Source organism: Nansenia antarctica (genome assembly GCF_963989245.1).
Source record: "Nansenia antarctica genome assembly, chromosome: 7".
Lineage (NCBI taxonomy): Eukaryota > Metazoa > Chordata > Actinopteri > Argentiniformes > Microstomatidae > Nansenia > Nansenia antarctica.
The window spans coordinates 53,422,129-53,449,721 of NC_137677.1; the positions used below are offsets into that span (position 1 = coordinate 53,422,129).

The following is a 27,593-nucleotide window of genomic DNA, read 5'->3' on the forward strand; positions in this document are numbered from 1 at the left end:
CATTAGTGTAGCTACATCATGTTCTGCAATTTGCCATCGCATAAAAATGGACAAACAATAATCAAGCCACTATTGAGACAACCTTCAGACATCAGAGATGGTTCGAGCAGTGGGATACGTGTTAGAATCCTCTCCAATCTGTCTGTAGATATTTCCAATAAAACAAACCACTCAGAACAGTTCAGACAGTGCATTAATCTTTATCAGAAAGATTACTGGTAGTCTTTTAGGACGTTATTTGTCATTGACAATCAAGCCATGGCATTCACTCCAGTGGAGTCCCATATGTTGGCACAGGTGACGGGTTGATGCCAGTGCAAACACAGCACTGACTATCTCAGGTATGGGGGTGTTTTTAGTCAAATACTGTGAGTCCAATGTTGGAAAGCATCTCATACAAACTCATAGTTTCAGAGGTTGAAGGAGGGGCCTTCGTGTCAACCTATGTCTCTATAGACCCAGTCTCAGGGTCATTGTATAGTTTGAGATCTTTTGATTATGAAACTCTGCAGCAGATTTAATTAACAGAGATGGATGATTTCAATGAACATCATCATCATCATTAACAGTTAAGATTACAGTGATTGGCAATTCATTTTCAAGTTAATGGTGCATTGTTTTGGCAGCTAAACCCTGCCTCTGGATAGCTCTACTCAAATGTGGATTAACCCATGCAGACTTCTCTCCACCAGTTCTTTATCAGCATCTGTAGACCAACAAATGCTTTAAGTGACCCAGTGACTATTTTAAAATGTGTCACTTTTAACACCTTCCTGTATGTGGTCTTCTGGGGGCTCTGACAAATTTGGCTCACTCGTGGAAGGTGTCTCAGGCTGTTTGAAGCCAAAACACTCTGTTTAATCAACACAGGCTAATCAGCCATATGGTTGTCAAAAGCCAGTTTAGTTCACATGGTCTTTTGTGAGGGTCAAGAAGTAATACAAATCAGTGTTTGCTAGTAAAAACTTTACCCATGGTCCATGCTCCCCCCCCCCACACACACACACACACATACACACACGCACACACACACACGCACGCACGCACGCACGCACGCACGCACGCACGCACGCACGCACGCACACACACACACACACACACACACACACACACACACACACACACACACACACACACACACACACACATACAACTGACAATGTAATCTATATTAATTTTACATACTCTAAGCCTACATAATTATTCTTCTACCGCCCCTTTCTGTCATTGTCTTCTTAAACTATTAAATGGAAAATACATTTAAAAATGGCTCATGTGTTTTTTATTACATTTTTATTTTTATTATATTGTTGTTTGTGTCTTTATGTCCTATGCACCAGCCTTACCAACCATATCAATTCCTGTATGCGCGAATATACTTGACAATACAAATAATTCAGATTCTGATTTTGATTCTGATACAGTGACTGCCTGCAATACTGTCTGTGGACATTCATTCTTTGAACACATTTCAGAACCAGCATCTAGTAGCCGAGGTCGACGCTACATGTCTATCTGACATTTACCTGTAGGCTACTTTGAACGACGATAATTGAACGACGCTTGATCAACGCTTGATCAAGTTATCTAGACACTATTTGCATATGAGAGAGAGGGGCTACACTACAGCATTTGTCCCAACCTGACCCAAACGTGTCCCATATGGTGAGTTGAAGCTGAAGGCCATTGGTCGATGGGGCAAACTGATTTGCATAAATCAAGGCTTATAAGGTCAATGGTTCCTTCAGTCAGTATTCAATTCAGTCGGTCCTGGTGGCGAGGCAACGTAACATCCCACCAAATTGACTGCACGTTTGTTTTATTTATGAAGTACTAAGTCACTTCTTTTTCTTCTAAAAATGGAATTCTGCAGAATTAGAGGAGTTGTTGGAGAGTGCTTGGTGCTGCTTGCTGTTTTGTTTTACTCGGCTCAGTGTACCACCACGAGATACATCACTTACGAGGAGGATGCCCCCGGGACAGAGGTGGGACATCTGTCGGAGGACTTGAAGATCGACCCGGCTGAAGATCCCGACACAGCGTTCCGCTTCATGCAGCAGACCAACTCTTCCGCGATCAAAATGAGGGAGAGTGATGGACTTTTAACTGTCGGCCGGGAAACAATTGACCGAGAAAAGCTCTGTGCGCGCACCCCGCGGTGCTTCCTCACCTTTGACATTGTCGCCTTCTCCAAAGAAAAGTTTCATCTGATCCACGTCGAGGTGGAGGTCAAGGACATCAATGACAACTCTCCTCGATTCCCGCACAACGAGACGCGTCTGGAGATATCCGAGAATGTTCCATTGGACTCACGATTCCCGTTGGAGATCGCTGTGGACCACGATGTCGGCAATAACTACATCCAAAGTTACTATATCTCTGCCTCCACCTCCAGTCATTTTGTAGTGGATGTGCGCAGTAGAGAGGATGGGGTGAAGTATGCTGAACTTGTGCTAGTGAAAGAGCTGGACAGAGAGGCTGAGGACTCGTATACCATCGAAGTGACAGCGACAGATGGGGGTGAGCCACCCAGGTCCGGATCAACGACTGTCTATGTCAAGGTGCTGGATTTTAATGACAACAGTCCGACCTTTGAACATGACTCACTGAAAGTGGAACTTAACGAGGATTCGCCTGTGGGTTCCCGTGTGCTGAAGGTTCATGCGTTTGACCAAGACGATGGCGTTAATGGTGAGGTGGTGTATGGATTTGTGGAGGGGGGGGCATCTTCTGAGGTCACACGCGTTTTTACCATAGACCCATATTCTGGTGCAGTGACTTTGAAAGCATTGGTGGACTACGAGAAGAAGAGGTCATATGAACTGAATATCCAAGCGTCTGATTTAGGCATTGACTCTGTCTCTGTCCCATCGACTTGCAAAGTTATTGTAGATGTTCTAGATGTGAATGATAACGCACCAGAAATTAGTATCAAGCCGATGACCTCGACCAGTGACGGGGTGGCTTACATCACGGAGGCCGCAGCAGAGGAGAGTTTCGTGGCACTGATCAGCACCTCGGACAGAGACTCGGGGTCAAATGGCTATGTGCGGAGCAGTCTGCACGGGCACAAACATTTCAAGCTGCAACAAGCCTATGGGGACACTTTTATGATTGTAACAACCACTACTTTAGACAGAGAGAAAATCGCAGAGTATAACCTGACTGTGGTGGCTGAAGACCTTGGAACCCCACCCTTCAAAACCATTAGCCACTACACCATCCGAGTGACCGACGAGAATGACAACGCTCCTCTCTTCAGTAAATCCGTTTATGAAGTTTCGGTCCTTGAAAATAACATTCCAGGGTCATATGTTACTACTGTTGTAGCACGTGATCTTGATATTGGTAAAAATGCCAAAGTCTCATACAAACTGATAGATTCAGAGGTTGAAGGAGGGGCCTTCATGTCGACCTATGTGTCTATAGACCCAGTCTCAGGGTCATTGTATAGTTTGAGATCTTTTGATTATGAAACTCTGCAGCAGATTGAATTGACCATCCAGGCTGATGACAAAGGAACACCTCATCAATCAAGCACATCCACAATCAGAATCAAAGTGGTCGATCAAAATGACAACTATCCATATTTCACATTTCCTGTTTTGCAAAATGACTCTGCTGATATTCCTCTACCTTACAATGCTCCATTAGGGTACCTTGCCCTTCGGGTCCAGGGTGAGGATGAGGACGAAGGTGTGAATGGTCAGTTATCCTACCGAATTGTACAAGGCGACCAAAAGCTGTTTTTAATCAACAAAGAGACTGGGGAAATTGTTTTAAAACAGGGGCTGACTACCCCTCTTGGAGATGTGTTGGAGATGACGATTGCAGTTAGTGACAATGGGAGGTCCCCGCTCTCCAACAGTGCCACCATTAGGTTTGTAGTCACAGGCACACATCCCTCAGAAGCCCAAGTTGTCATTGTGTTAAGATCAACCGATGAGGAAAACTACAACATGGATGTCTCACTAGTAGTGATCATTATGCTCAGTGGGGGCTGTGCGCTGCTGCTGATTGCCATAGTGATTGTTGTTGTCACATGCAAGCTCAGCCGAGGAGGCAGAAACCACAGCACCAAGAGGGAGGTGACTCATGGCCTGTTTGATTCAAGGCCAGGGCCAGGGCTCAACTCTGCAGAACCAAACTTGTACAGTGGCCAAAGAGGTTTCATCCACAACACAACATCTTCTCTTGACGACTCCTGCATGTATGAGGAGAGAAGTGGTGACTCAGACACAAAGGTGAGTGGTTTCATTACTTCAGTTACACAAGATGTGAATATTTAAGTGAAACATTCATCCTGGATTCTGTATCTAAACTTAATTCTCATTTTGTTATCTTGCCCTTGTTCTCTAGTTGTTCCTGCCTCCCAAGCCTTTCGAACAAACATCTGTGTGGCAAGGTGACAAATACTGTGTGCAACTGAGGTAAGAATACCACCAAAATGAGGATTTGCTGTGTTTTATCTGTTTTATTTACAAGGAATAGGAATCACTGTAGGGTACTTAACATGCAGTATGCATATACACGTACAGTAGATTGTATTTGTGCTTGTTTTGTGGAGAGGGGGTGGGCGAGTGGTGGCCAGCTTCATAAGTGAGAAAGCAGACATCAATAATCAAATACAGTTGTGTAGTGGTGACTAACATGTGTTATTGTATTCCCAGCAGCATGGGGAATCCAGACCAACTGAGCGTGAAGGACAGTGGGAAAGGGGACAGTGACTTCAATGACAGCGACTCTGACGTCAGTGGGGATGGAGGCAAGAGGAACCTCCGCACCTTCCAGCTCTGGATCAAAGGTGAGTTTTACAATCCTTTTGTTTTGAGATTTGATAGTGACATTTTCTCTTGCAGCTGAATAATAATGATGATGATTTGCATTTATATAGCACTTCCTCTCAAACCCAAAGGGCTTAACACACCTTTCACCATCAATATATAGCACCCACATGGAAATACTGTGCAATATATTATATCACTGCAACAATGAATGACATTGGTGTAAAACTTTCATTCTGTACTCCTTGGATAGTAATTCTGTATGTGTGTGTTCTATTTCAGATTCATCCAACGCTGTCAACACCCTCACTGTGGATCGGAAAGATAGTTACTGTGTAATACCAACCCAAAGCTTCAAGGCGTCTGGAGACAATGGATATACAATAGGCTTTGCTCAAGCACCAGTCTACAACAATCCCCATGGCTATCCCCACACCTGGAAAGAGTCCGGCTACAATACAAGTGTTGTTAACACAAGAAGCACCATGCAGACGTTCTCCCGGGTTGGCTCACCCTACCAAAAGAGAGAAGCTGGGGCTCAAGCTGGCAGAAGTTGCAAGCAGAACCCAGATAGGGTCACAGTGGCAACTATATCAGAAGTTGCTACCATTTTTTAACTGCCTGTCAAGTCTATACTGCATAGATACTGTTGTATTCACTACATTGTAAATATACTGTACATATAGGCCTACTGTTATAAGGAGAGGATGTAAATACTGTGAATTTGAATCAATGTGTACATAATTGTTGAATGGTCAGTCAGTGGATGTAAAATAAAAAATAAAAAGTTTGATGAAATGCTGAATATTGTAAATATCATGTGTTTTATTGTATGTTTTTTGTATTTGATATTGAAAAGAAATTGTGATTGTTGAATAAAAACATGATTTAAACAAAGCAAGATACTGTATGTGCGTTATTGTTTGCATGAGCAGTTGTGATCATTTCCTGCTCATCTTTGTTGACGATTGATAGCATGGATATGTCCTTCTAGTAACACATTGAGATCTGTTATTTGGTTAGTATTCTGTATGGTGAGCAATATATGTATGTATACTCACCAACAGCTGTTATGATTTTCCACTAGCTCTACCGGGTACCCAGGATTTACTTAGAACTTGGCAGAGCAGCTTTCTCTTATTTTGCGCCCTGGTCATGGAATAACCTCCAGAACACTACAGTTTAATAATCTCGTCTCCCTGGAAGAGTTCAAAGCTCTGATTAAGAAATGTTAAGAAGAGTGCAATTGATATTCCTAAAATTGATTTTGTAATATTTATCTGTTGTGCCTTGTCTGTTTTTATTGTGCTTTATTCTCCAATTTTGTAACCTTGTACTTGAACTGGTGTGCTATCTTGGTCAGATCTCACTTGAAAAATAAATGTTAATCTCAAAGGACCTGCTGATAAAGGCATACAAATAAAAATGAAATATCTTGAAGATGTATTGTGCATTTAACAAAATATATACAAATAAAGTAGCTTGTGCCTTACAGTGAGAGTTTTCCCTAGTTTTTATTAAAATGTTTTATAGATCCAGCATGTCATTGTTATATCCCTGCTATGCCCCATTATGTTATATGTTTACTGTGAGGAGACCAAATGGAGCTGTTAATTGCTGGGCGCTGGAAGCTGCCTGTACAAACAGACAGGGCAGGGTTTTCAGAACATTCATATTTTTTTTTACAAATCAAAGAAGTGATGCTTTTAAACGCATCAACTTCAGAACAAGTCAGAAGAGTCGGTCATGCATGTCGTTTATATTTTCTCTCATTGTGCACTGGGCAGTCATCTAATTGTGACAATACTAGGGTCTGCAGGACATGTTTAAACAGATGTGGTGTTAAAAAGAAAAACATTTCTTGACTACAGATGTTTCTCCCCATCTTTTGTACAAGTGAGTCTATATGTCTTGACCGTGTTAGTTTACAGTCTAAAATTACACCAAGAAGCTTTGTTTCCTGTACCAGATTCAGCTGTGGTTTGTAGCTTAATGAGTGTTTTGATCCTTAGTCTTAGATATGTTCAGGACAAGTTTGTTTTCAGTGATCCAGTTAAATACTATCTGCAGCTCATTGATGAGGGCTGAGGTAACTGTTGGTGCAGACATGTAGAGTGTTGAATCACCTGCATACATAGACACACAGGCTTTTTTTTTTTACAAGCAAGTGGGAGATTATTTTGTAAAAATCAAGAAGAGCAGTGGTCCAAGTGAAGAGCCCTGCGGAATCCCACACTGTATATGTCTTGCATTTGAGATTATTCCGTTAAAGAGAACCTTCTGTGTTCAATTAGTCAGATAGCTTTCTATCCATGCTAAGGCAGATGGAGTAAAGCCATAACATTTGAGTTTCCTTAATAGCAAATTATGATCAATGACATCAAAGGCAGCACTGAAGTCTAGTAGAACTGCTCTTACACTATTCTATTGATCATTATCTTTTAGCTAATCATCTGTTATTTGAGTGAGCGCTGTGCAGATTGAGTGCCCTTTCCTGCTTGTGTTCTGGTAGTTGCTTGTTAACTTGTTCATAGATAAATAGCATTGTATCTAGTCAAATACATTCCAACAGTTTGCTAATAACAATAGCAAGCTGTGTGATCTGCTGTAAGAGCCAGAAAAGGCAGCGCAAGCATTTTTTGGTAGAGGGATTGCCATAGCCTCTTTCCAGGTTTATGGGCACATACAATGAAGACTAAGATTGAAGATCTAAGTGGCATATGGAAGTGGCAATATGGTCCGGTACCATCCTGAATAGCTTTCCATCCAGGTTGTCAATACCAGATGGTGATGCCGTGGAAAAGCAACATTAGTACAAGGAAAAGATACACTGTACACAGCACTTATACACTGAACAAAAATATAAACGCAACACTTTTGTTTTTGCTCCAATAGCCAGATGTGGAGGTCCTGGGCTGGCGTGGTTACACGTGGTCTGCGGTTGTGAGGCCGGTTGGATGTACTGCCAAATTCTCTCAAATGACTTTGGAGACGGCTTATGGTAGAGACGGCTTATGGTAGAGACATGAACATTCAATTCATGGGCAACAGCTCTGGTGGACATTCCTGCAGTCGGCATTTCAATTGCACATATTTTAGAGTGGTCTTTTATTGTGACCAGCCTACACCTGTGCAATAATCATGCTGTCTAATCGGCATCTTGATATTCCACACCTGTCAGGAGGATGGATTATTTCAGCAAATGAGAAGTGCTCACTAACACAGATTTAAACTAATTTGTAAACAACATTTTAGAGAAATAGGCCTTTTGTGTACATATAAAAAGTCTTAGATCTTTGATTTCAACTTATGAACATACATTTGTATGAACACAATACATTTGCTTAGCATCCTCAGCAAAATTAAAAAATATATTTGAGAAAATGTTCAATACGTGCAGTACACAATTCTTAATGAGTAGTCTGTATTGATTGTATTGTACTATGATAGAGGTATATTGAAGTGAGACTTAACAGTGTGACAGTATTTTAGTATTCTACATACATGTATAAAGCATGAAATACAAAACAAAATGCATCTTTCCATCAGGGGAAAATGTTCTTGAGGGAGCGAATGCTGTTTTTTGTTGTTGTTTTGTTTTACATGTAACACAGTAGAGTATGTCCCAGGTGATCTTTTGCTGATCAGGCTCCAATATAGGACTTGCTCTTGGAATCATCTGCAGCAAACCTTTTCAGAATATCTGCAGAAAAGTGATTTCTTTCTAGCAACATTTATTCCCTTCATGTTGTTTTTCGGTTGAGCCTGCTCTTGTTCTCTCGTCTGCATTTGCATTGATACTCTTGCTTAGGTTATACTGTCTGTGTGCTGGTTTGATCAAATCCTCTCTCTGCTTCAGGCCAACATCAAACAAGCCTGACATTTACACAAGTAAATAAGACATCTGATGGCCCAAAATAAAGGGAAAACTATATATTGTTTTTGAGCTTTTGCCAGGGACGCTACAATGGTAAGAGACGCTAAATCACTGCACATTAGCAAACGTGTACTGTAGTTTAAAATGTAGCTCTAAATATTTGAACATGGACTGAAAACTTGAACTTTCATAACATTTTAGAACTTACTACAGTGTGCTGCCCACAGAATAGAGGGGAATTGATGACTTATACTATATATCAGATTGTTGATGTCAAGCAAAATAGGACCAACATTACAAAATAACAAGGTTATACTTGCTCTCAATGATGTTCTAGGTTTTGACAGATCTCCAATTGGTCCAATTGATCTCCACAAAGGAAAAAATGCATTATCAATCAATATAATATGAAGCGCCTTACTTCATTGCTTTATATTTCCCATGTAGGTCAAATAGCTGACCATCGACCCGGTACTTTATATTAATCTACAGAATGATTGAGAGTCAATTTCCATTATAAACATTGTTGATGCATCTATTTGGAAATGTGAATATAAACGGTTATGCACACTACTCATGTGTAGGCTACAGTAACGTATTGCAATCTGTTGTTGGTCTCCCCTGCTCATGGAAAATGAGGCGTGACATCCCTGGTCTGCGTTCAGGACTCACACAGGTCGTTTTCAGCTTCACCACCAATAATGACATGTTCAGTTGTTGGCATCAGCGTCTTCGGCTCTTATCTGCAGCACCGGGATATCAGTAGACACGTCAAGCACCAAGACAGCAAAAACGGCTCCATTTACTAAACGAGGGGATGTCATCATTGGAGGGGTAGTCATTTCCATAACCTATCCAAACTAATATTGTTTTTGAAAGCGACTGGTACGTACCATCACTGGCCTATAATCTACACTTTGATTTATTTGGTCAACTCATAGTCAAATGATGATGTTGCGTATAGGCTATACCGACCACGAAACTGTATTTACAACACAACTTGATGAATGGATTTTTGTGTTTGATTGATCCTTTATTAGTTGATATGTTATATCAGTCACATTGTACTGTGATAGTATTTCTCGATGCATGCTTAGTTGTCACTGCCTCCATAATGTTGCAGCTTGAAATGCTCATTCCCATGTAAAGTAGTCGAGTCCCTGTCCATGGTGCTGATCAGAGCCACCAAACTGCCCACTGCCGCGGCTTGTTGAATTCGGAAGGTGTTATTATAAGGGAGCGTTGACATTAACATATCAAATATCTACCCCTTACTGTAGCCTACACATAGACAGCAGAGAGCTAAGCCCTAAATCATAATTATGCCTTTCATAAAATGTATTTCTCTCAAAATCAACGTCACCGAGAATCAACAGCCCATCAGGCCTGAATAGGAATCGATTGTAAAGATCTGTTGTAGTCTATGTCTGCGGGCAAACCCTGACATTATTTCGCAATCAGATGGTCAGATGCATCCAGCTGTGATAGCAAGACACCCGGTAGGCTACAGCATCCTCATAGAGTTTCACTCTGATATAGCTGTCCACAAAAATCGGCCTGTTGACGTTGAAATCTAGCACTTGTCTTTACCGGATCTGGACTTCCACTGTCCATTGCCATGAGTCCCATGACCACTATAATAGTTCTCTAACCAACATCATGATCTGAGGCAACCGCCACAGGGAAGCGATTTCCCAAAGTTGCGCTCTCAAGTATCTCCAGGACAGGTGTCATTAATAGAAAACGTCGGTGAGTGATCATTTATGTCCCGGACTTAAATGTCCACATGAACCAAGTGAAATATTGCTTCATAAATGACTACGACATAGGCCTACAATGGCAGCACGCAATGCTGTAAACGATCACAAAGTTCCTCACGGTCAAGTCGCTGACCTATCGACACCCCAGCCATCTATCTCTCTTAAGGTAATCAAGCAGACATTGGGTTGTTCAATTAATCGAAAACTCGTGCGTGAACCACCAACACGAGTTATCTCGAAATCCTACCCCAGGTTTTCAACCTTGGTTCCAGTTTCATCTCATTCCATTGCAACATTGCAACACGGCTGGTTCTGCTTTGCTCAACAAGTTGTAGAGAAATTAACACCATGAACAGTTCACAGAGAAATAGTTTGCAGGCAGTCATGTCATGTCAAAAAGGCAAGTCTTTTTTTCCCAGTGTTGTTTCATTTTAATTTAGACTTAATGCCTTGCTTCCAAACAACGTCTTACACAACCCATGTCTAATACGTTTATCTTAGGCCCCTCAGTTTATTAGACCAATAGCATTGATTTAATAATTAAGGACTGTGTTATTTTTCTGGTTAATTACTTTTGGAAGAGGCTTGAAGAGCTTAATCCGACTATCTTCACCACCCAACGTGGAGACATTACTCGCACCCACTAACAAACTCACAACATGTTATGACATTCTTGTCAAGAAAACATGAAAGTCATCTAATGCATAATATGCATAATATGTGATAGACTCACCATGCTGAATGCTGAATCCTTATGACTCACTTTCTTTGACATAATTTTTGTTGTTCAAAACAAAATGGACCTCATAGGCTGATTATGGTAGACATTCATATAGGCAAGGCTTATTACTCATTAATACAGTAATACTCGAACATGCACTCACATTAGCACAGAAAGTACCATGAATGATTGCCCTTTATTTCAGGAATCGGAACATAATGAATCACCAACAAGGTAGTCTCTTAAAATAAACAAAGATACAAAGATCATTGTATCATTGCATTGTTGGAATAATCTTCACTTTTAGACTACCTTGTTGGTGATTCATATCCATTATGTATACCACTAGGGGGAAACACCATGCTATGGAATCCCAAAGTGTGAATTTAGGAAGGATACCAACATGGAAAAAAATAAATACCATGCACAGACAGTTTGAGGAGTAAGGAGTGAACATTGCTGAACAATGATAAATATTTATGAAAGATATGTTAACCTTTATTGGGTCATTTCTTCGTATATTAGGTCATATATTTCAATGCCAGCAAATTCCACAAGGTTGTGCTACAGAATTTGAAGTATTATCTCTCCACAGCTCCACAGCTCCACAGCTTTGAACTCCATAATATATATATATATATAATATGGATTTAAAGAATATCTTTTATCCTGTGAACAATATGGATCTCAAAACACAGTTGCAGTAATGCAAAACTTTACAACATGCTTTCCCTAGCCAATGAGATGAGATCAAGGAATACACTTTTTCACTATTATAGACTCACTTCATTGGAAATCTTCATTGGAAATCTTCATTGTAATCCCACATATGGCATAGCATGTGCAGACTGAGGACATAAGTAAACGCCTATGTCTTCCACAGCACATGTCGGTGGTGCCTGCAGTCTCATAGTGTCAACACTCAGCTAGAGAGGCCTGTAGTCCTGGGATGATGATGATGATGATGATGATGATGATGATGAATCTGCAGCAGTTGTTCACACATTGAGTATGGAGCGTCTCATTACGTCAATGTGAGCCGTCCTGTAGACACAGTTGCCAAATGAAAGGCTGTCTAAATTCTATTCTATTTCCTTCCACATGGATGAGGAAATGAGAGAGCTAATATGTTCTATCAATCAGTCTAATTGACTTTCTTGTGTAATTAGCCCCCTTGTTTTGTTTCTCAGGTTCCCAGAAGTTATTAGCCATTTGCAGTTTGCCCTAGAGTAATTGAATTGCCTCGGAGACAACACTTGATGTTGTTCTATCTGTGCAGGACTGACATTTTTTTTTGTCTGTGGGCAACTTCCCTCCTCTTTCATGTTGCCACAGTATTGTACATTTGTTTCCGTCACTTTACAGTACAACCACATACTAATTAGTGGTTTGATGTATGTGTGGTTCACACCCCACTAGGTGGCAGGGTGTCTTCTACTTTGTGAACCTAAACCGCATAAACACATCTGGAACCATAATGAACACATTGCGCCTGGTAACATTGTAATTTGAACAAAACAAAATTTGTTTGTTTCACCAAACAAATCCTAAACACCACCCTCAAGAAAGAAAATAGTTAGTTACGTGCCAGCAGAGGTAAAAAAAAAAAAGTATAAAGAGTATCTCACAACCTAAGCATGTTCATTTACTGCTTCATCTGTAATTTGATATGCACTGCATCAACATTGACTTCCTTTGTTTATAGTTAGAGGTACAAATCCACCCTCTTCCCTTTCTAAGAGACCCTTCATTTGACAAGGACAGGCAGTCACAGATCATAAATAAGTTTTATTCAGAGTGGAATACGATCATTAAAACATGCTTTTGTTTGTTTGTCTATGTTCATTTGGGGTGGCAGGATTTGTAGTTCTTATTCCTATCAGGGAGGAACACGCAGAGGAACACGCAGAGGAACACGCAGAGGACTGAATGCCGTTAGAAATATTTCCAGTTGCTGTCAGAGAAGAAGTTGTAAATTTGAGCCACCAGGAAATTGATATGATAGAGTGACATGCAGAATACAGAGAGAGTAAAGTGATGTCACCTTGAATGGCCATTACTCCCGATTGGACTGATATCAGAGGATAAACCTTACTTCGACCTTGTATTCACTCATCACAACAGAACACAAGGAGACGATAGAGCAAAAGCACCCATCCATCACCAGCATTATTGCCCTCGGTCTGCTGATATCACCATGTTGCTGCACTTCATTCTGTCTACGGCAATGCATGACTGACTTCGATTGTAAGAGTCTTACTTAATGTGGCATAACTAAATACATCTGCACTCGCATTCATCACCGAGTTATTTTCATGATCAGAGGGGGAACATCAAAACACAGTGACCTCCATTACTATCCCGCTGAAATTAAATCCACTTTATTCTCCTCCAAGGCTCTCCAATACCTTGAGTCATTTCTCCAGGGAGGCACCTGTTCTAACCTGCTGCTTCAGAGCTGGTCCAGTGAGGTCTGTATCCAGCTATCCACTTTCTCCTCACACTGTATATGGGGCACTTGAGCTAAGAGTGAGACAGGGCATCTGACACAACCCTCCCGAGGCTGAGCATCAGTGAGCTAGTTTCTGCTTGGCGATACACAGGCACAGGCCCAGAAGTGGAGTAGCACACAATGTTATATTTATGTTTATAACACATGGGTCTTCTTTTTGAGCGCTGAATGAAATCCCTCTCTGCTACACCATTCATAAGCCAAGGACTATTCAGTTTAACATAACAGGCAGAACTGCCTCTTAAAGACTAAAAAGGCCAACAAGGGATCTGGCACCTAGCTAATGTTGCATTATTTCCTCCTATTGCCTACTACAGTAATACCACATTACTTACAGTTACACTATGCACAGTTACCTGAGTCAGGAAGATGACAAAGACTAAATTGAACACTTGTTTTCAATTCATCCACACAATGGCCCTAGTGGAAGCCCCCAATGACATTACAGCGCAAATACTAATGTGCAGTAGCCATCACACAGCATGAGTGGATGTAACTGGATGGGGCCTGCTGAAAAACAGAGTCTGGAATTAACATTCTCAAATGTGCTCGACTTCACACAGTACTCCCCAATTGTGCTCCTTTAACAGAATTGATTGATGAGCAGGTAATGTGGAATGTTTGGCGTATAATTGCACTTGGTCTCCGCAGGCACATTGTCCATGGTAAACAGAGAAGAAACCCCCATAGGCTTCTCTGACCATAGGCTGCTGTCAGAATGGTTTAGTTAATCCTCAGCAACAGGACTGATGAGAGACATCTGTAGGGCAGGAAGACAGATGTGTCCAGCTTTAAAAAATAAAAATAAAAAGATAAAAGATAAAGTATTACTATATATAAACAAGTAAAAGATGATATTGTTCATTATTATTATTAGTAGTAGTAGTATTATATTGCATATTATTGTAGTATATAGAAGTATATAAGTAGAGTATAAGTAATGCTTCCTGTAATGAATTCTCTGCGAAACCAAATCACCTCACAAGTGTTGACTCGCATGTTCTGGAAGTGTTTCTTGATTGTCAGCCTGTGATGCTGGCTGCCTGAGGCAGTTATAAATTATTTCATTCTCTCTAATCCTGCTGTTTCAGGATGGAAAGTGAATCTCAAAAAAACATGACAAAATATTGTATTTATGTTCAGGATGGTTAAGTAGGGTTTGTTATACCAGCTCCTGCAGAATTTCAGCAGCTTGAATATACAGTTCCATAGTAATGTGTTTTTGACTGAAAATCAATTCACCATGAAGTAATCGATGCATCCATGTCTTTGTGATAGCAACAGATGCAGATGGAAGTTTATTACAGAGGGAAATGTAATACCCTCAGTGGTGGAACATTCTCTCCCCAGCACACCCTTCAACCAAGCAATGGAGAGCCACACATGGAGTGTGCCAACATTTTGGATATTAACTTCTCATTCAGTCAGAGAGCTATTATAATATTAGAGAGGTATGAATGTGTGTCAATGCAAACAGTGTTGTCAATAGCAGTTCTTTCCCTGGGTTTTAACTGACTGAATGATAATTAGAGTTTCCCTTTGTTGCTCTTATCTCTCACCTGCAGAAAATGGCCAATTTATGCAGGCTGCCTGCACCCTGGCCAGGCAAAGTTGATGCTCCCCTGAGGATGAAGGCAGCCATGTTCCAGACAATATAAATGAACCCGGGGACAACTCAAGGTTGATTTAGAACGAGGGCAAGGAGAAATTTAATGATGAACTGAACCACACTGATCTTGGCCTATTGTTGACTTTACTCCCCTCTCAGAATATGTCTGTGCATACCTGTATTACCAGGGAGACCAGCATTGCACCAGTCTGGTCAGGTGAGAATTCAAATGCAAATGTCATAAGATTGAAATGCTGAGTGGAATAAATGTCAGTCCATCTTCTCAATATACTCTCTGTGATATGAAGTGTGAATATTAAGTTATAATATGATAGAATTGCATTGCAGGAGAAGGTGTGCCAACAAGTGAAATATATACTGTACTGTATGATGAGATTGGAAGTCCTTGTCGTTTGCATATCTACATGTAAAGCAACAGTCTCTCATATGAATTAACACATTGCTATACATCTTTTGACAGTACTGCTTTTCCTCGAGAAACAATAATCCAATAATAACAATAATAAACTCACTATTATCACATAGCCAGTGATGTTCAACATAGAACAATGAATGAAGACAGTTGCTGCCTGGCACCTTCACCAAATCAAAAGCTGTAAAATATTAAATGTCAATATCATACTCGTTATTATTGGATGCATAATCTGCTAAAGTCTATTGGTAATGTCAGCAAGAAGCAAGTACAATATATTTGAGAGTCTTTAATGAAAAGTCACCACCAGCCAGGCAACGCGTGTCGTGAATCGTGATTAGCCAGTCAGCCCTTGATGTGACCCGCCTCTCAGGTTCTAACGGGACTGACCACCTTTGGACTGGTTGGACCAGTCTCGATTGTATCCATCAACGAGTTTCAATGATCCATTCATTCAGTATCACTTCTCCACATCAGAATGTAGGCTATCAAGAACAACATCCACAGGCACGTTTGGTTTTCATCTCTAGCGGTGTTCAGTCAGTGCGCTCAAATCAGTAACTGAATCACGTAGGCTACCACTGGAACAGCCCTCCAATGCGAATTTTGCCAGACCTATTGGAGAAAACCCCCCAAGGCAGCAGGATCTGTCACTGTTTCACTCATTGGCTGGAAGACTATCAGAAACAATGTTAAATGCACCAAGAAGAGATAAACTGGTGTCAGTAGGATAGGGGCGTCGTGAGGATTCGGGTTTGTTTCCAAGAGAGCGGTTTGCAACAGTTGACGTGACCAGAGAATTTGATCACACAAGAGAACGCGGTTAATTTTGTGCATATCGGAAAAATCGACATTGCACCCGACTTCTTGTGATTTTTTTCAACGTCTATAAGAAGCAAGTGCTGATGTTCTTAGCCCGAATCAATGCAGGATGCCAGAGTGCGAGGTGCAATTGGACTGGACTACGGGATTACAGGACTGATTATTATAGGACAATTATCGGGCAAAAGTCGTCATCGCTCTCCAGATGTTCCTGAATGAATGACAGGGAAATGTAAGACGTTGGTCCAGAGGCAATCTGCTTTACTTTACGGGTTAGTTTATGTACAGTAGCCTACTAAGAACAAAAGCTGAATGCAACAGTGTGTAGCTCCTATGATCAGAAGTAGATCATTGTGTATGCTGTGTTGATGCTTTCTGCTGCAATTGGAATGGATTGATATGTCAGTAGCCGTGCTGTATGTAGTAGGTATTAGATGTCGCATAAGGGCATTGCGCTTTTGTACAACCTAACCTTCATTGAGGGATGTTCACACGTGTATAACCTTGTAGCAACACTGGGGATATCATGAACGCTTTAAAATCACTGAAGCAGCTGTTTTATTCAACCGACAAGCAATAACATGTCTGGCACATGTTAAATGTTGTATTGCGTTAACGCGTAAGATGTCTTTGGGCGTTCGTCTTTGTTGACAGAAGAGTTCATCACATTTGAACGGCATGTGAAGGAGGTTAAAAGGGACCGCGTAAAAAGGGAAATCGAAAAGGCTGGTTCATAAGGGATCGATTGAATTGAATCACCTCTCCGTCGTGTTGGAAACAAAACTACGGTACCTGTCTCGGGTGATTTTAGTGGTAGTGGTGGGCTGCTGAACAAATCAACAGGTTGCAAGTAAAAAAGGGAATATTTTAAGCACGCGCATACCTAGAAGGCTAAAGGGATGCGTCTTTCTGTCCTCTGTTTCCTTCTCTTGTGGGCTAAAGCCCTGTCATTGAAAAATCTCAATTATTCTGTTCCCGAGGAACAGGGACCTGGAACTGTTATAGGAAACATTGCTAAGGATGCTGGATATGGACCGATGGAGAGGGGGAAGAAATCAAACTTTAGGGTCCTGGAGAATTCTGCTCCACATCTCGTGGACGTGGATCCGGAGAGTGGATTGCTCTTTACCAAACAACGGATTGACAGGGAGACATTATGCAGACGCAACCCCAAGTGTCAGCTCTCCATGGAAGTGTTCGCAAACGACAAGGAAATATGCATGATCAAGATTGATATACTGGATATAAACGACAACTCGCCCAGCTTCCCTTCAGATCACATCAATATTGATATATCAGAGAATGCAGCAGCTGGGACTCGCTTCCCTCTTACAATCGCGCACGACTCAGATTCTGGGGAAAACGGAATTAAGACATATCAGGTCACAAGAGATGACTACAATACATTTTCTTTGGATTTGAAATTGAGGGGTGATGGAACCGTCTACCCAGAGCTGGTTGTCCAGAGACCTCTAGATAGGGAGGATCAGAGTCATCACACCCTTCTTCTGACAGCTATTGATGGAGGTGAATATCCAAGATCAGGGTCCATGCAAATCAATGTGAGAGTTACTGATTCAAATGATAACAGCCCTGTGTTTGAAAAACCCTCCTATGTCCTAGAGATCCCTGAAAATTCTTCACCTGGAAAATTACTGATAGATTTGAATGCGACAGACCAAGATGAGGGGAGCAATGGACAGGTGGTCTATTCTTTTAGTGGATATGCATCAGATAGAATTCAGGAGCTATTTTCTATTGACACTAACACAGGTGTCATCAAAATTCAGGGAGACATAGACTATGAGGAGAACCCAATCATTGAGTTTGATGTGCAGGCTAAGGACCTTGGGCCTAACCCGATCCCTGGCCATTGTAAAATTACAGTAAAAGTTCTTGACAAGAATGATAACTGGCCAATTATAAGTTTTGTGTCTGTGCGCCAGGGTGCTATCAGTGAGGCGGCCCCTCCAGAATCTGTCATTGCACTTGTGAGAGTCACAGATAAAGATTCAGGGAGAAATGGCCAACTCCAATGCAGAGTGCTTGGTAATGTACCGTTCAGACTGCAGGAAAACAATGATAATTTTTACACTCTGCTCACCGACAGACCCCTAGACAGGGAACTAAAGGATGAATATAATGTGACAATAGTGGCCAGGGACAATGGGATACCCTCCTTGAATTATACCAAATCGTTTACAGTGAAAATCTTGGATGAGAATGACAATGCACCACGTTTTACCAAGACAGTCTATGTGCTCCAGGTGCCTGAAAACAACATCCCTGGGGAATATCTAGGCTCTGTCCTGGCCCATGATCCAGATATAGGTCGTAATGGAACAGTGTCTTACTCTATTCTACCATCACACATTGGAGATGTGTCAGTGTATACCTTTGTGTCAGTCAATCCCACCAACGGAGCCATATATGCCTCAAGGTCTTTTAATTATGAACAAACCAAGTTTTTTGAGTTCAAAGTTCAAGCTAAAGATGCAGGGTCACCTCATATGGAGAGCAGCGCCACAGTCAGGGTCAGTGTTCTTGACGTCAATGACAATCTGCCAGTTATAGTATTACCTCTCTTACAAAATGACACTGCAGAGATCACAGTCCCTAGAAACGTAGGCCTGGGGTACATTGTTACCACGGTGAGAGCGATGGACCATGACCACGGGGAGAGTGGCCGTCTGACCTATGAGATCTCAGAGGGTAACGAGGAGCACCTGTTTGAGATGGACCCTGTGGCTGGGGAGATTAGGACTGTCCATGCACTTTGGGAGGATGTAGTCCCCGTGGTGGAGCTGGTTGTGAAGGTAACAGATCACGGGAAGACCCCACTGTCTGCTGTGGCTAAGCTCATCATTAAGGCTAACACAGGGGCCGCAGCCGGTGGGGACTCCAGGTCCAGCGGGGACCAACAGCACTGGGACATGTCCCTGCCTCTCATAGTCACCCTCTGCATCATCTCTGTCATGCTCCTGGCAGTCATGACTGCCATCGCTGTCAAGTCCAAGCATCAAGATAAGGAACCAGGGAACTATAACTGCCGTGTCGCAGAGTATTCCAATCCCCCGGCGGGATCGAAGGGCAAGAAGAAGAGGATCAACAAGAGCGAAATCATGCTGGTGCAGAGTGAGATGGAGGAGAGGGACTCTCTGAGCAGGATGAACGTGGTGAGCAGCCCTTCTCTCATCACGTCGCCCATCTGTTTTGACTACCAGAGCCCCCTGCCTCTCACGTTGCCCAGGTCAGAGGTCATGTACCTTAAAACCACCTCCAACAGCCTTACGGTTCCCCGGGCTGGCTATCACTCAAGCTTCGCCGGGCTTACTACTGAGACTGCAGTGAATAGGATGTCAGTGATACAGGTAAGAAACAGAGTTGTACTGCTGTAAGCTTTTATCTGCCTTTTACCTTTTATTCTGCCTTATCTTGCTTGGCTTGCATGGCTCAGAAAGAGGTCATTCTTCAAATCAAAGACTCTTGACAACAATGTATTCACACATTATTGTTATCAGCTTTTTTCCTTTTTCTGCCACCATACTGTACAAAAGTGAAATTGAAATGATTCAACAGATGGCGGGTTTAGCATGATATCCCAGTTGCAAGTGTAGGCCTACTAAAATACGTATGAATATATTTTTGGTCACTAGTCATTCAAGTACTAGAATAGAATATTTCTGATCTGCTTTTCCTCCACAGAGAATGTAAGCATATAGACATTTGCCCATTATGAATCTTTTCTACCAAGACTGTACAGGTGGTCTAGATAATCAGAGAGCCATTTTGGTTAGACATGCAAACCATGTGAGTTTTGGACTAGACTGCTGTGCTGCTGCCAGATCCGCTGCCACAGAGTGAAAACAAAACCCTGCCCGAAATGTGGGATTGGACAGGTGTTTGAGCAGCCTGTCTGATCACATTACTACAAGTATTGTGTGCCAGACAGCTAGATGCACACAGCATAACCTTACAATCCCATTGCTTGCCCTCTACAAACATGGGACAGTTCCACCAATCCAAATCCAATGCTGGCAAGATAACACCATTGCCCTGCCTTGTAAAGATGACATGGTTGCTTATGCATGCCGGACAGCATATTAAATTGACAGGGAAGCCAGGGGGCTTGTAGTGTGTTTTTCATGTAAATCATGTAAATATCTAGGACAGTCTCAAAGACAGTGTCATTTAGAGATGAAAACACAGATGACAAGGCTGGTGTCACCAGTTGCTAGTGCATGTGGGAGTGATCAACACGAACACATTATTGTCAAGATGGGAAAAATAGGATGCAGATGACAGTGCCTGATGCATTACAGCTTAGCATTGCCAAATAGGCACATATGGACATGAAGGAGATTTGTTCTTATCTGGGTGCTGCTGTAAGCAGCTGGTCTCCCAGTCTAGATAAAATATGTTTTATTTACATACTTAGTGTGTTCCTGAATGATTGAAAAGTACAGATCTGAAAAATTAGGCCAAGACATTTATAGCTTATGTCTTATGATTACCACATGTTACTGTTGCAGTGCACACATGAGACATTTGAGAAGCACAACACACAATAATTGTCTCTCATTTTCAGACGGATAATTTTCCTCCAGAGGCCAATTATGTGGGCAACAGACAGCCATTTGTTCAAAGGTAAGGGCGGTATCTGATCACTGCATTTTACATTCATATCTATATCAACCTATCAGACTGTGCTTGTCAAATGGGAGTGATCACAGAGCCACTGGTGAGTTACGTGTGTCGTCGTCCCCCCATCCTGCAGCAGCTCAACATTTAAGGATGCAGAGCGTGCAAGCCTCCGAGACAGTGGCCATGGTGATAGTGACCAGGCTGATAGTGACCAGGATACTAATAAAGGCTCCCACTGCGACACGTCTGCCAGGGAGGCCCTCAAGATGAAAGCAACAGCAGTTAATGGCCAGACTCTCGAGCAGGGTGAGTGGAGGCTCTCATTGTCTGACATCTTCAAGACGCTTAACTGACTCTTGTATCAGCCCTTGTTTCTCTCTATCATTGCATTAAGCCAAAAGACACTCAAGACGTGTGTAGCTTATACAGTACAGGTAGGTATGTGTGTCCTGCGACTGTTCCACCCTCTGGGTGAAGCTGAAGTAAGTAGATATTCCTCAGGCTATACCTATGAGAGATACCACAATCATAATACTTAAACCAGATTTGAGTGGTGTGGATTCACCACAGGAATAAAATCTTAGCTCTGTGAGGCAGCCACAGTACTGTATGTATTGTAGCTCAGTTTAGTTGCAGAAATCCTGAGCTGTGCTGTGCTGCCAGGATGACATGAAGGCACCAGAGTGGAAAGTAGATGATAGTTCAGAGGATAAAAGGGTCCATTGGCTGAAGGAAGAATGTTCAAACATCCTCTGTCTGCTTTAGCAATCAAACAAGCTCATATGCATGGTAAAGTGTACCTCTGTAGCTGTCGCATTTGATCATTTCATTATTTGAATATGAACTCACTGCATGCCTGTCTTGAATAGCAAGACAGCAACAAGAAAGCATGACAGACACTTTCAGCATAAACAGAGAAGGAACCTTTTGTGAATCCTAAAAGAGTTTTCACATTCTAAATGTGGAAATATATTCTCAGTCGCTAGTTGCTTTGTGTGGGTAGAATGTTTTCGAAAATAAGATATCGTTGGTTGGTAGAAAATTGAGTATTTCACATCACTGAGGGGGATAGTTCACAATACATAATATTATGTTTGACATCTTTTCAACCAGTCATATCCATTTCACCATTGGCAAGATTAACATTGGTTTATTTAGCTATTTTCCTTTATGATGCGATGCACAGAGAAGATGAAGCACATCTCCCATAGGCAGGAAAGTCAGTGGGCCTGCTACGGAAAAGATAATGGAGGACTTGACTGAAGTGGAGCTGGCTCTCATTTCCCTCAGTGAGAGATAGAAGTGTCTTGGAATGGAATGGCTCTGGTCATCAGGTCCCTATGCAGTGCTTTCCACACCATTTGCATCGCTATGAGCTGTTTGTTTGTGGCAAGCTCAGGAGGGCAGAGATGGGAACACTATTGTGGTTGCTAAAGGAAAGAGTGTGTGTGTGTGTGTGTGTGTGTGTTGTGTGTGTATCTGTCTGTCTGTCTGTCTGTCTGTCTCTCTGTCTGTCTGTCTGTCTGTCTGTCTGTCTGACTGACTGACTGTATGTCTGTCTGTCTGTCTGTCTGTCTGTGTGTGAGTGCTGCCAGGGGAAACGGCTGGCCAAGCTCTCTCTGTAGGAGGTGTAAATTCAATCACACTTTTCTGGAGCACATATTTCTGAATCTGATTCTCCAGCCCCCCGTTCAAAGTCCAATCAAATAGAAAGATATTGAAAAAGATGTTTCATATGTGCAGAGTGGAATTCACACACAGTACTGATGCTCACTTGACTGGAATGTCAATTAATTTATAGGCCTGCATATGTCAGATAAGAGAAATGCAAAGAACTGGGGCAATGCATTTAATATTAATAGCTTGTGTTAATGTATTTCCTGATGTACTCATCAATATGTACTTTGGTTGTGCAAATTGTGGTTAAAAAGCCAAACTGATTTTCACATTTTATGTGCACTTTAATGATCGGTCTGTCAGTCACTTAAAGTGGCAATCTGTAATTGGTACATCAATGTTTTGACTTTTAAATTAACAATACAGTCATGTGAAAATGAACATCTTTGGCTTTTTCAACATATTTAAACATATGGACATTTGATCTTCATTTGAGCAATATTGAGAGATGGAGGTAATATGACTAAACAGATTTACATTTATTGCTACTTAAAATGCCTACAATTAGTGCACCACATCAGGTGCAAATGATTAGAATGTTGTTAGTGACGATTTTGAAGGAGTCGGTCTTATTTGAACCTCAGACATTTAGTTTGGTTTGCTCTTGATTGTAGTGATTGTAGTGCAGTGGTGAGATCAAAACACCTCTCTGAGGCCTTCAGAAAGAAGGTTGTAGATGTGTACGAGTCTGGAAAGGGATTTAAAACATCTCCAAACAATTAGAAATCAGCCATTCCACTGTCTGGAAAATAATTTGGAGAAATTAAAGTGGAAATAAAGTGGAGAACATTTAAAGTAACTGCCAACATGGCCAGGTCAGGCCGTCCTAGAAAGTTCAGCCCAAGAGCAGGCTGCAAGATGCATAAAGAAGTCGTCAACGATCCTAAAATGTCATCACGGGACCTACAGGTAGCTCTTGCCACAGTTGAGTACATGCATCTATCATCAGAGAGAGACTGCACAAGTTTGATTTTCATGGGAGGTGTGCAAACCCTTGCCGTCAAAAAACCCTGACAGGACAAGACAAAGGTTTGCCAGAGAACACCTAGACAAACACCAGGACTTCTGGAACAATTTGCTTTGGACAGATGAATCCAAAGTTTAATTATTTGGGCACAATAACAGAACACATGTTTGGCGCAAACCAAAGACAGCATTTGAGCACAAGAACCTCATACCAACAGTGAAGCATGGGGGTGGAAATGTCATGTTGTGGGGCTGCTTTGCTGCAGCAGGACCTGGCCAGCTCACCATCATAGAATCCACTATGAAATCTATATCTATATCTATATATAGATAGATATAGATATCTATAATATTCAACATTTACTCTCTTGTATCAGAGGGTGCTTGAGGAAAATGTGAGACCATCTGAAGCTGAAGCAGTTGTGGACCATGGAACATGGCAATGACCCAAAACATTCCAGTAGATCCACCATGGAATGCCTCAAAAGAAAGAAATGGACAGTTGTAGAATGGCCAAGTCAAAGCCCGGATCTTAATCCTATTGATGTTGTGGGGTGATTTGAAACGGGCTGTGCATGCAAGACACCCCTCCAACATCACACAGCTGAAGGAATTCTGCATGGAGGAGTGGGAAACACTTTCTCCCAATTGATGTCAGAGACTGGTGGACAGTTCTAGGGAACGTCTTATTTATGTTATTTCAGCCAAAGGGGGCAAAATCAGCTATTAGGGCATAGGGTGTCCTAACTTTTTCCTCAGTAGGAATTGGCATCTTTGTAAATTTTTCGTTAAATAAGTGATAACAAAGTTTGCGTTGTTTTGGGTTCAATTACATTTCCTTTATCTATATCTTGTTTGAAAGAAGATTAAATATTGTCCATATTTCTTAAAAAAGACCAAATATTTCATGGGGTGTCCTAATTGTTTCACATGACTGTAGTATATAGCCATTGATTCTTGAAGAAGGTAACTTTCACTGCCTCATTAGTTCCACTGTTCCACCCCATCAAAATAAGTAATAATTGTTTTCCTCCATTGTGTGTTGACAATGCAATTGTAAATACATGTACAGCAAACATGTTGTCCCCCTTGAATGTCCCCCATACAATGAGAGTGATGGAGAAGCCTGTGAATGAAGCAAGACATTTATTCATAATCTTTACTATGAATGTGGTTGTCTCTGTTTTACAGTCACCTTCTGTGACCAAAGAGAATACAAATCAATTATTTGGGTGCCATTAGGCTACTATTGTACTAATTCTGTATTGTATAAGACGCTTTTACTTTAAACACCAATGTTTCACCAATGGGCTAAGACAAAATATTTACACATCCAAATTATTTGGTTACAAATGTGACTGGCTATAAACGTAGCTTGCACAACTCTGGTGTCCGTATTGATATAGACCAAGTGTTGCTTTTAATTTAGCTGCATAACAGATTTCACTCACAAAATATTATTCCAAAATTGATTAGGCATACTGTATTAGGCTACCAGAAAGTGTAGTGCTTATTTGATTCATCATCAGTCTTGCTTCTTACAGCTTTGTGTTGATTTCTCAAAATAAGATTCCTGAATTTGTTAGCCTATAGGCCTACTGCATTAGGCTAACCTCCAAGCTTTCCACTTTGACGTTTTTTAATGATGAGTCAGTGTCACTTCGAAAGTTCTAAACAATCTTGATTGCAAGACGCATTATTCCCCTTAGTTTCATAAAAAGTGTTCTAGTGGTGTTGGAGAAAAGGGGACTAATGGACAGAATTGTGATATACAAACAGACAGCCCGCTTTGTTGTCTGCATTGAGTACAGAATGTTGCTAATAGTCCACAGAGCACATACACTGGTGTGTGGGAAGTGTTCACATGAAAAGTGGAAAAGTGGACTGAAAATTCTATAACCTCTGTAATGGAGAATTTATTGAACAGTATATTCAGTCAGGGACAATAGCTAGTGACTCTAAAGAAATAACAATACGAACAATGGAACAGCCATTCAATCTTATCCCCAAAGCCTTAACTCTTAAGGCCACAACCATGGATTAAGTCAGGTTTTTGTTATGTTTCACCTGTATCAAAGACTCCAGTCTCTTCTCAGATTTGATATAGGCAATGTATGCTCTACATGGCTTCCTCTCTGAATAATTATTCTTCAGGTGCACACAGAGTTTCTCTGTTGCTAGGGTTTCTCTGTTTCTATTTATAATGACCAGACAGGTTATTTTCTTTGAAAACATGTTTTTCTCTCTTCGAAGTTGCTCATGGTATGCATACCATGTGATCCCATTAAATGTCTTTTCTGTTGCTGGGTTTTAACAAGCATCCACAAGGCATACCCTGCAATTGTAGATCCATTAGAGATGATTAGTCCTAGAGCTTGAAGGTGGCTTGATTTGAATGACACAGACTATGGCACTTACATGTCAAAACATAGCCGGTAGGCTCCTCCGGTAATACATTCATGGTATTGGACAATATGCAACGGTGGCAGGAAACAGTTTGTTTTGAGTGTGAGCCATGACATGTCAACATCCTGAAAGATTTACCTTTACATGGAATAGTGCTGACTTGTATTAGAATGAAAAAAAAAAATACAATGATAGACCAAACCTACCCTCCTGTACTTTTTCTATTGTGAACCTTTTTAATACAAACTTCTCTTTGCATCATTGTCATCTGCTAGCACATTTCTCAGACATGAGATGAAAGGCAGACAAAAACAAATGCACATGGCACATAACTGTAATCTGTGATAGTCTGCATCGGGGGTGTTGCCTTCAAAGCATCATGATTGTAACGTGTGGGATCTGTATTGTAGTTTTGCCGAATCAAACTGTTTTCGTTTGGTTCTCCCTTTAGAATTTAAAATGCATTTTGAACTCAAACACACAATTTCTCTTGATCTTAGTCCTGACAGACTTCAAATAGGAGTTGCTTGTACTTGTTCCCCAGAAATAATTGATTAATTGATTAATTGATTCATTCATTCATTCATTCATTCATACTAATTTATTTTCCAACTTGATAATGTGCATTAAGTGTCCCCATTGCAAGAGTGATTGTCCTCTAACAACTTTGTAACTGTTTCTGTAGGGCAAGACAAATCAGTCCACTGCACAGATGAATGTCGTGCTCTGGGACATTCTGACAGATGCTGGATGCCAAAGTTACGGATAGGAAGCCAAGCAGACAGTGCTGATAATCGCACCAACCTTTTCATCCCTGTGGGAATGGAGGCCATCGTAGAGACAGAGATTTATGGCACCATCAGCCGTGGCGGTAGTAGAAAAACCCTCAGCACGTTTGGGAAGGAGCAGCGGGACAGCACCATCCTCGTGGCCAACGTCAAGCCCTACTTAAAGTCCCAGCGTGAGCTCAGTCCCCTCCTGCAAGAGTGCCCGTCTACATCCAGCAGCCCCACCAAGGTAAACACACCCCTGGACTCACCCAGCAAACAGGCCCTAGAGGAGAGGGAGGGCCAGGGGCAGAGGGAGAGGGAGGGGGGCAGTGCCTACGGACCTCCAGACGGCCAGTGTTCACCACCACACACAGAACTGGACGAGCCCTCTTACCTGACCTGCCAGCTCAGGCCCAAGTCCCTGACCAGCAGCCTTGTCCACAGCTCTGTCATCAGCCAGGAGTGTGGGGGAGGGGAGTTTGGGCTGAACCAGCGGCATTCTGGGAACTGAAAGGTCATCTGGTCTTGCTCTCTGATAGAGGCGATGATGATATCTCAAATAAATGGCAAAGGGGTCAATTATTTTCCACCCAGAAAGGTTCCTGACATGCA

At 41.7% G+C, this 27,593-nt stretch overlaps 2 protein-coding genes across 2 annotated transcripts; both read left to right on the forward strand.

Moving 5' to 3' along the window:
- Positions 1 to 1,859: 1,859 nt before the first annotated feature.
- On the forward strand, positions 1,860 to 12,350 carry LOC308162774 (protocadherin 8; the record flags this gene model as incomplete). The annotated part of the gene is made up of 5 exons (XM_080536916.1): positions 1,860 to 4,244; positions 4,360 to 4,430; positions 4,671 to 4,804; positions 5,067 to 5,287; positions 12,333 to 12,350. 5 exons carry the CDS (start codon positions 1,860 to 1,862, stop codon positions 12,348 to 12,350), a joined length of 2,829 nt encoding a protein of 942 aa, XP_080393042.1.
- A 5,067-nt stretch (positions 12,351 to 17,417) lies between these two features.
- LOC308162775 (protocadherin-17-like) lies at positions 17,418 to 27,492 on the forward strand (the record flags this gene model as incomplete). Its single annotated transcript, XM_080536917.1, has 4 exons — positions 17,418 to 19,889; positions 21,107 to 21,165; positions 21,296 to 21,468; positions 26,897 to 27,492. The coding sequence occupies 4 exons, from the start codon at positions 17,418 to 17,420 to the stop codon at positions 27,490 to 27,492; spliced, it is 3,300 nt and encodes a 1,099-aa protein (XP_080393043.1).
- Between the last annotated feature and the right edge of the window lie 101 nt (positions 27,493 to 27,593).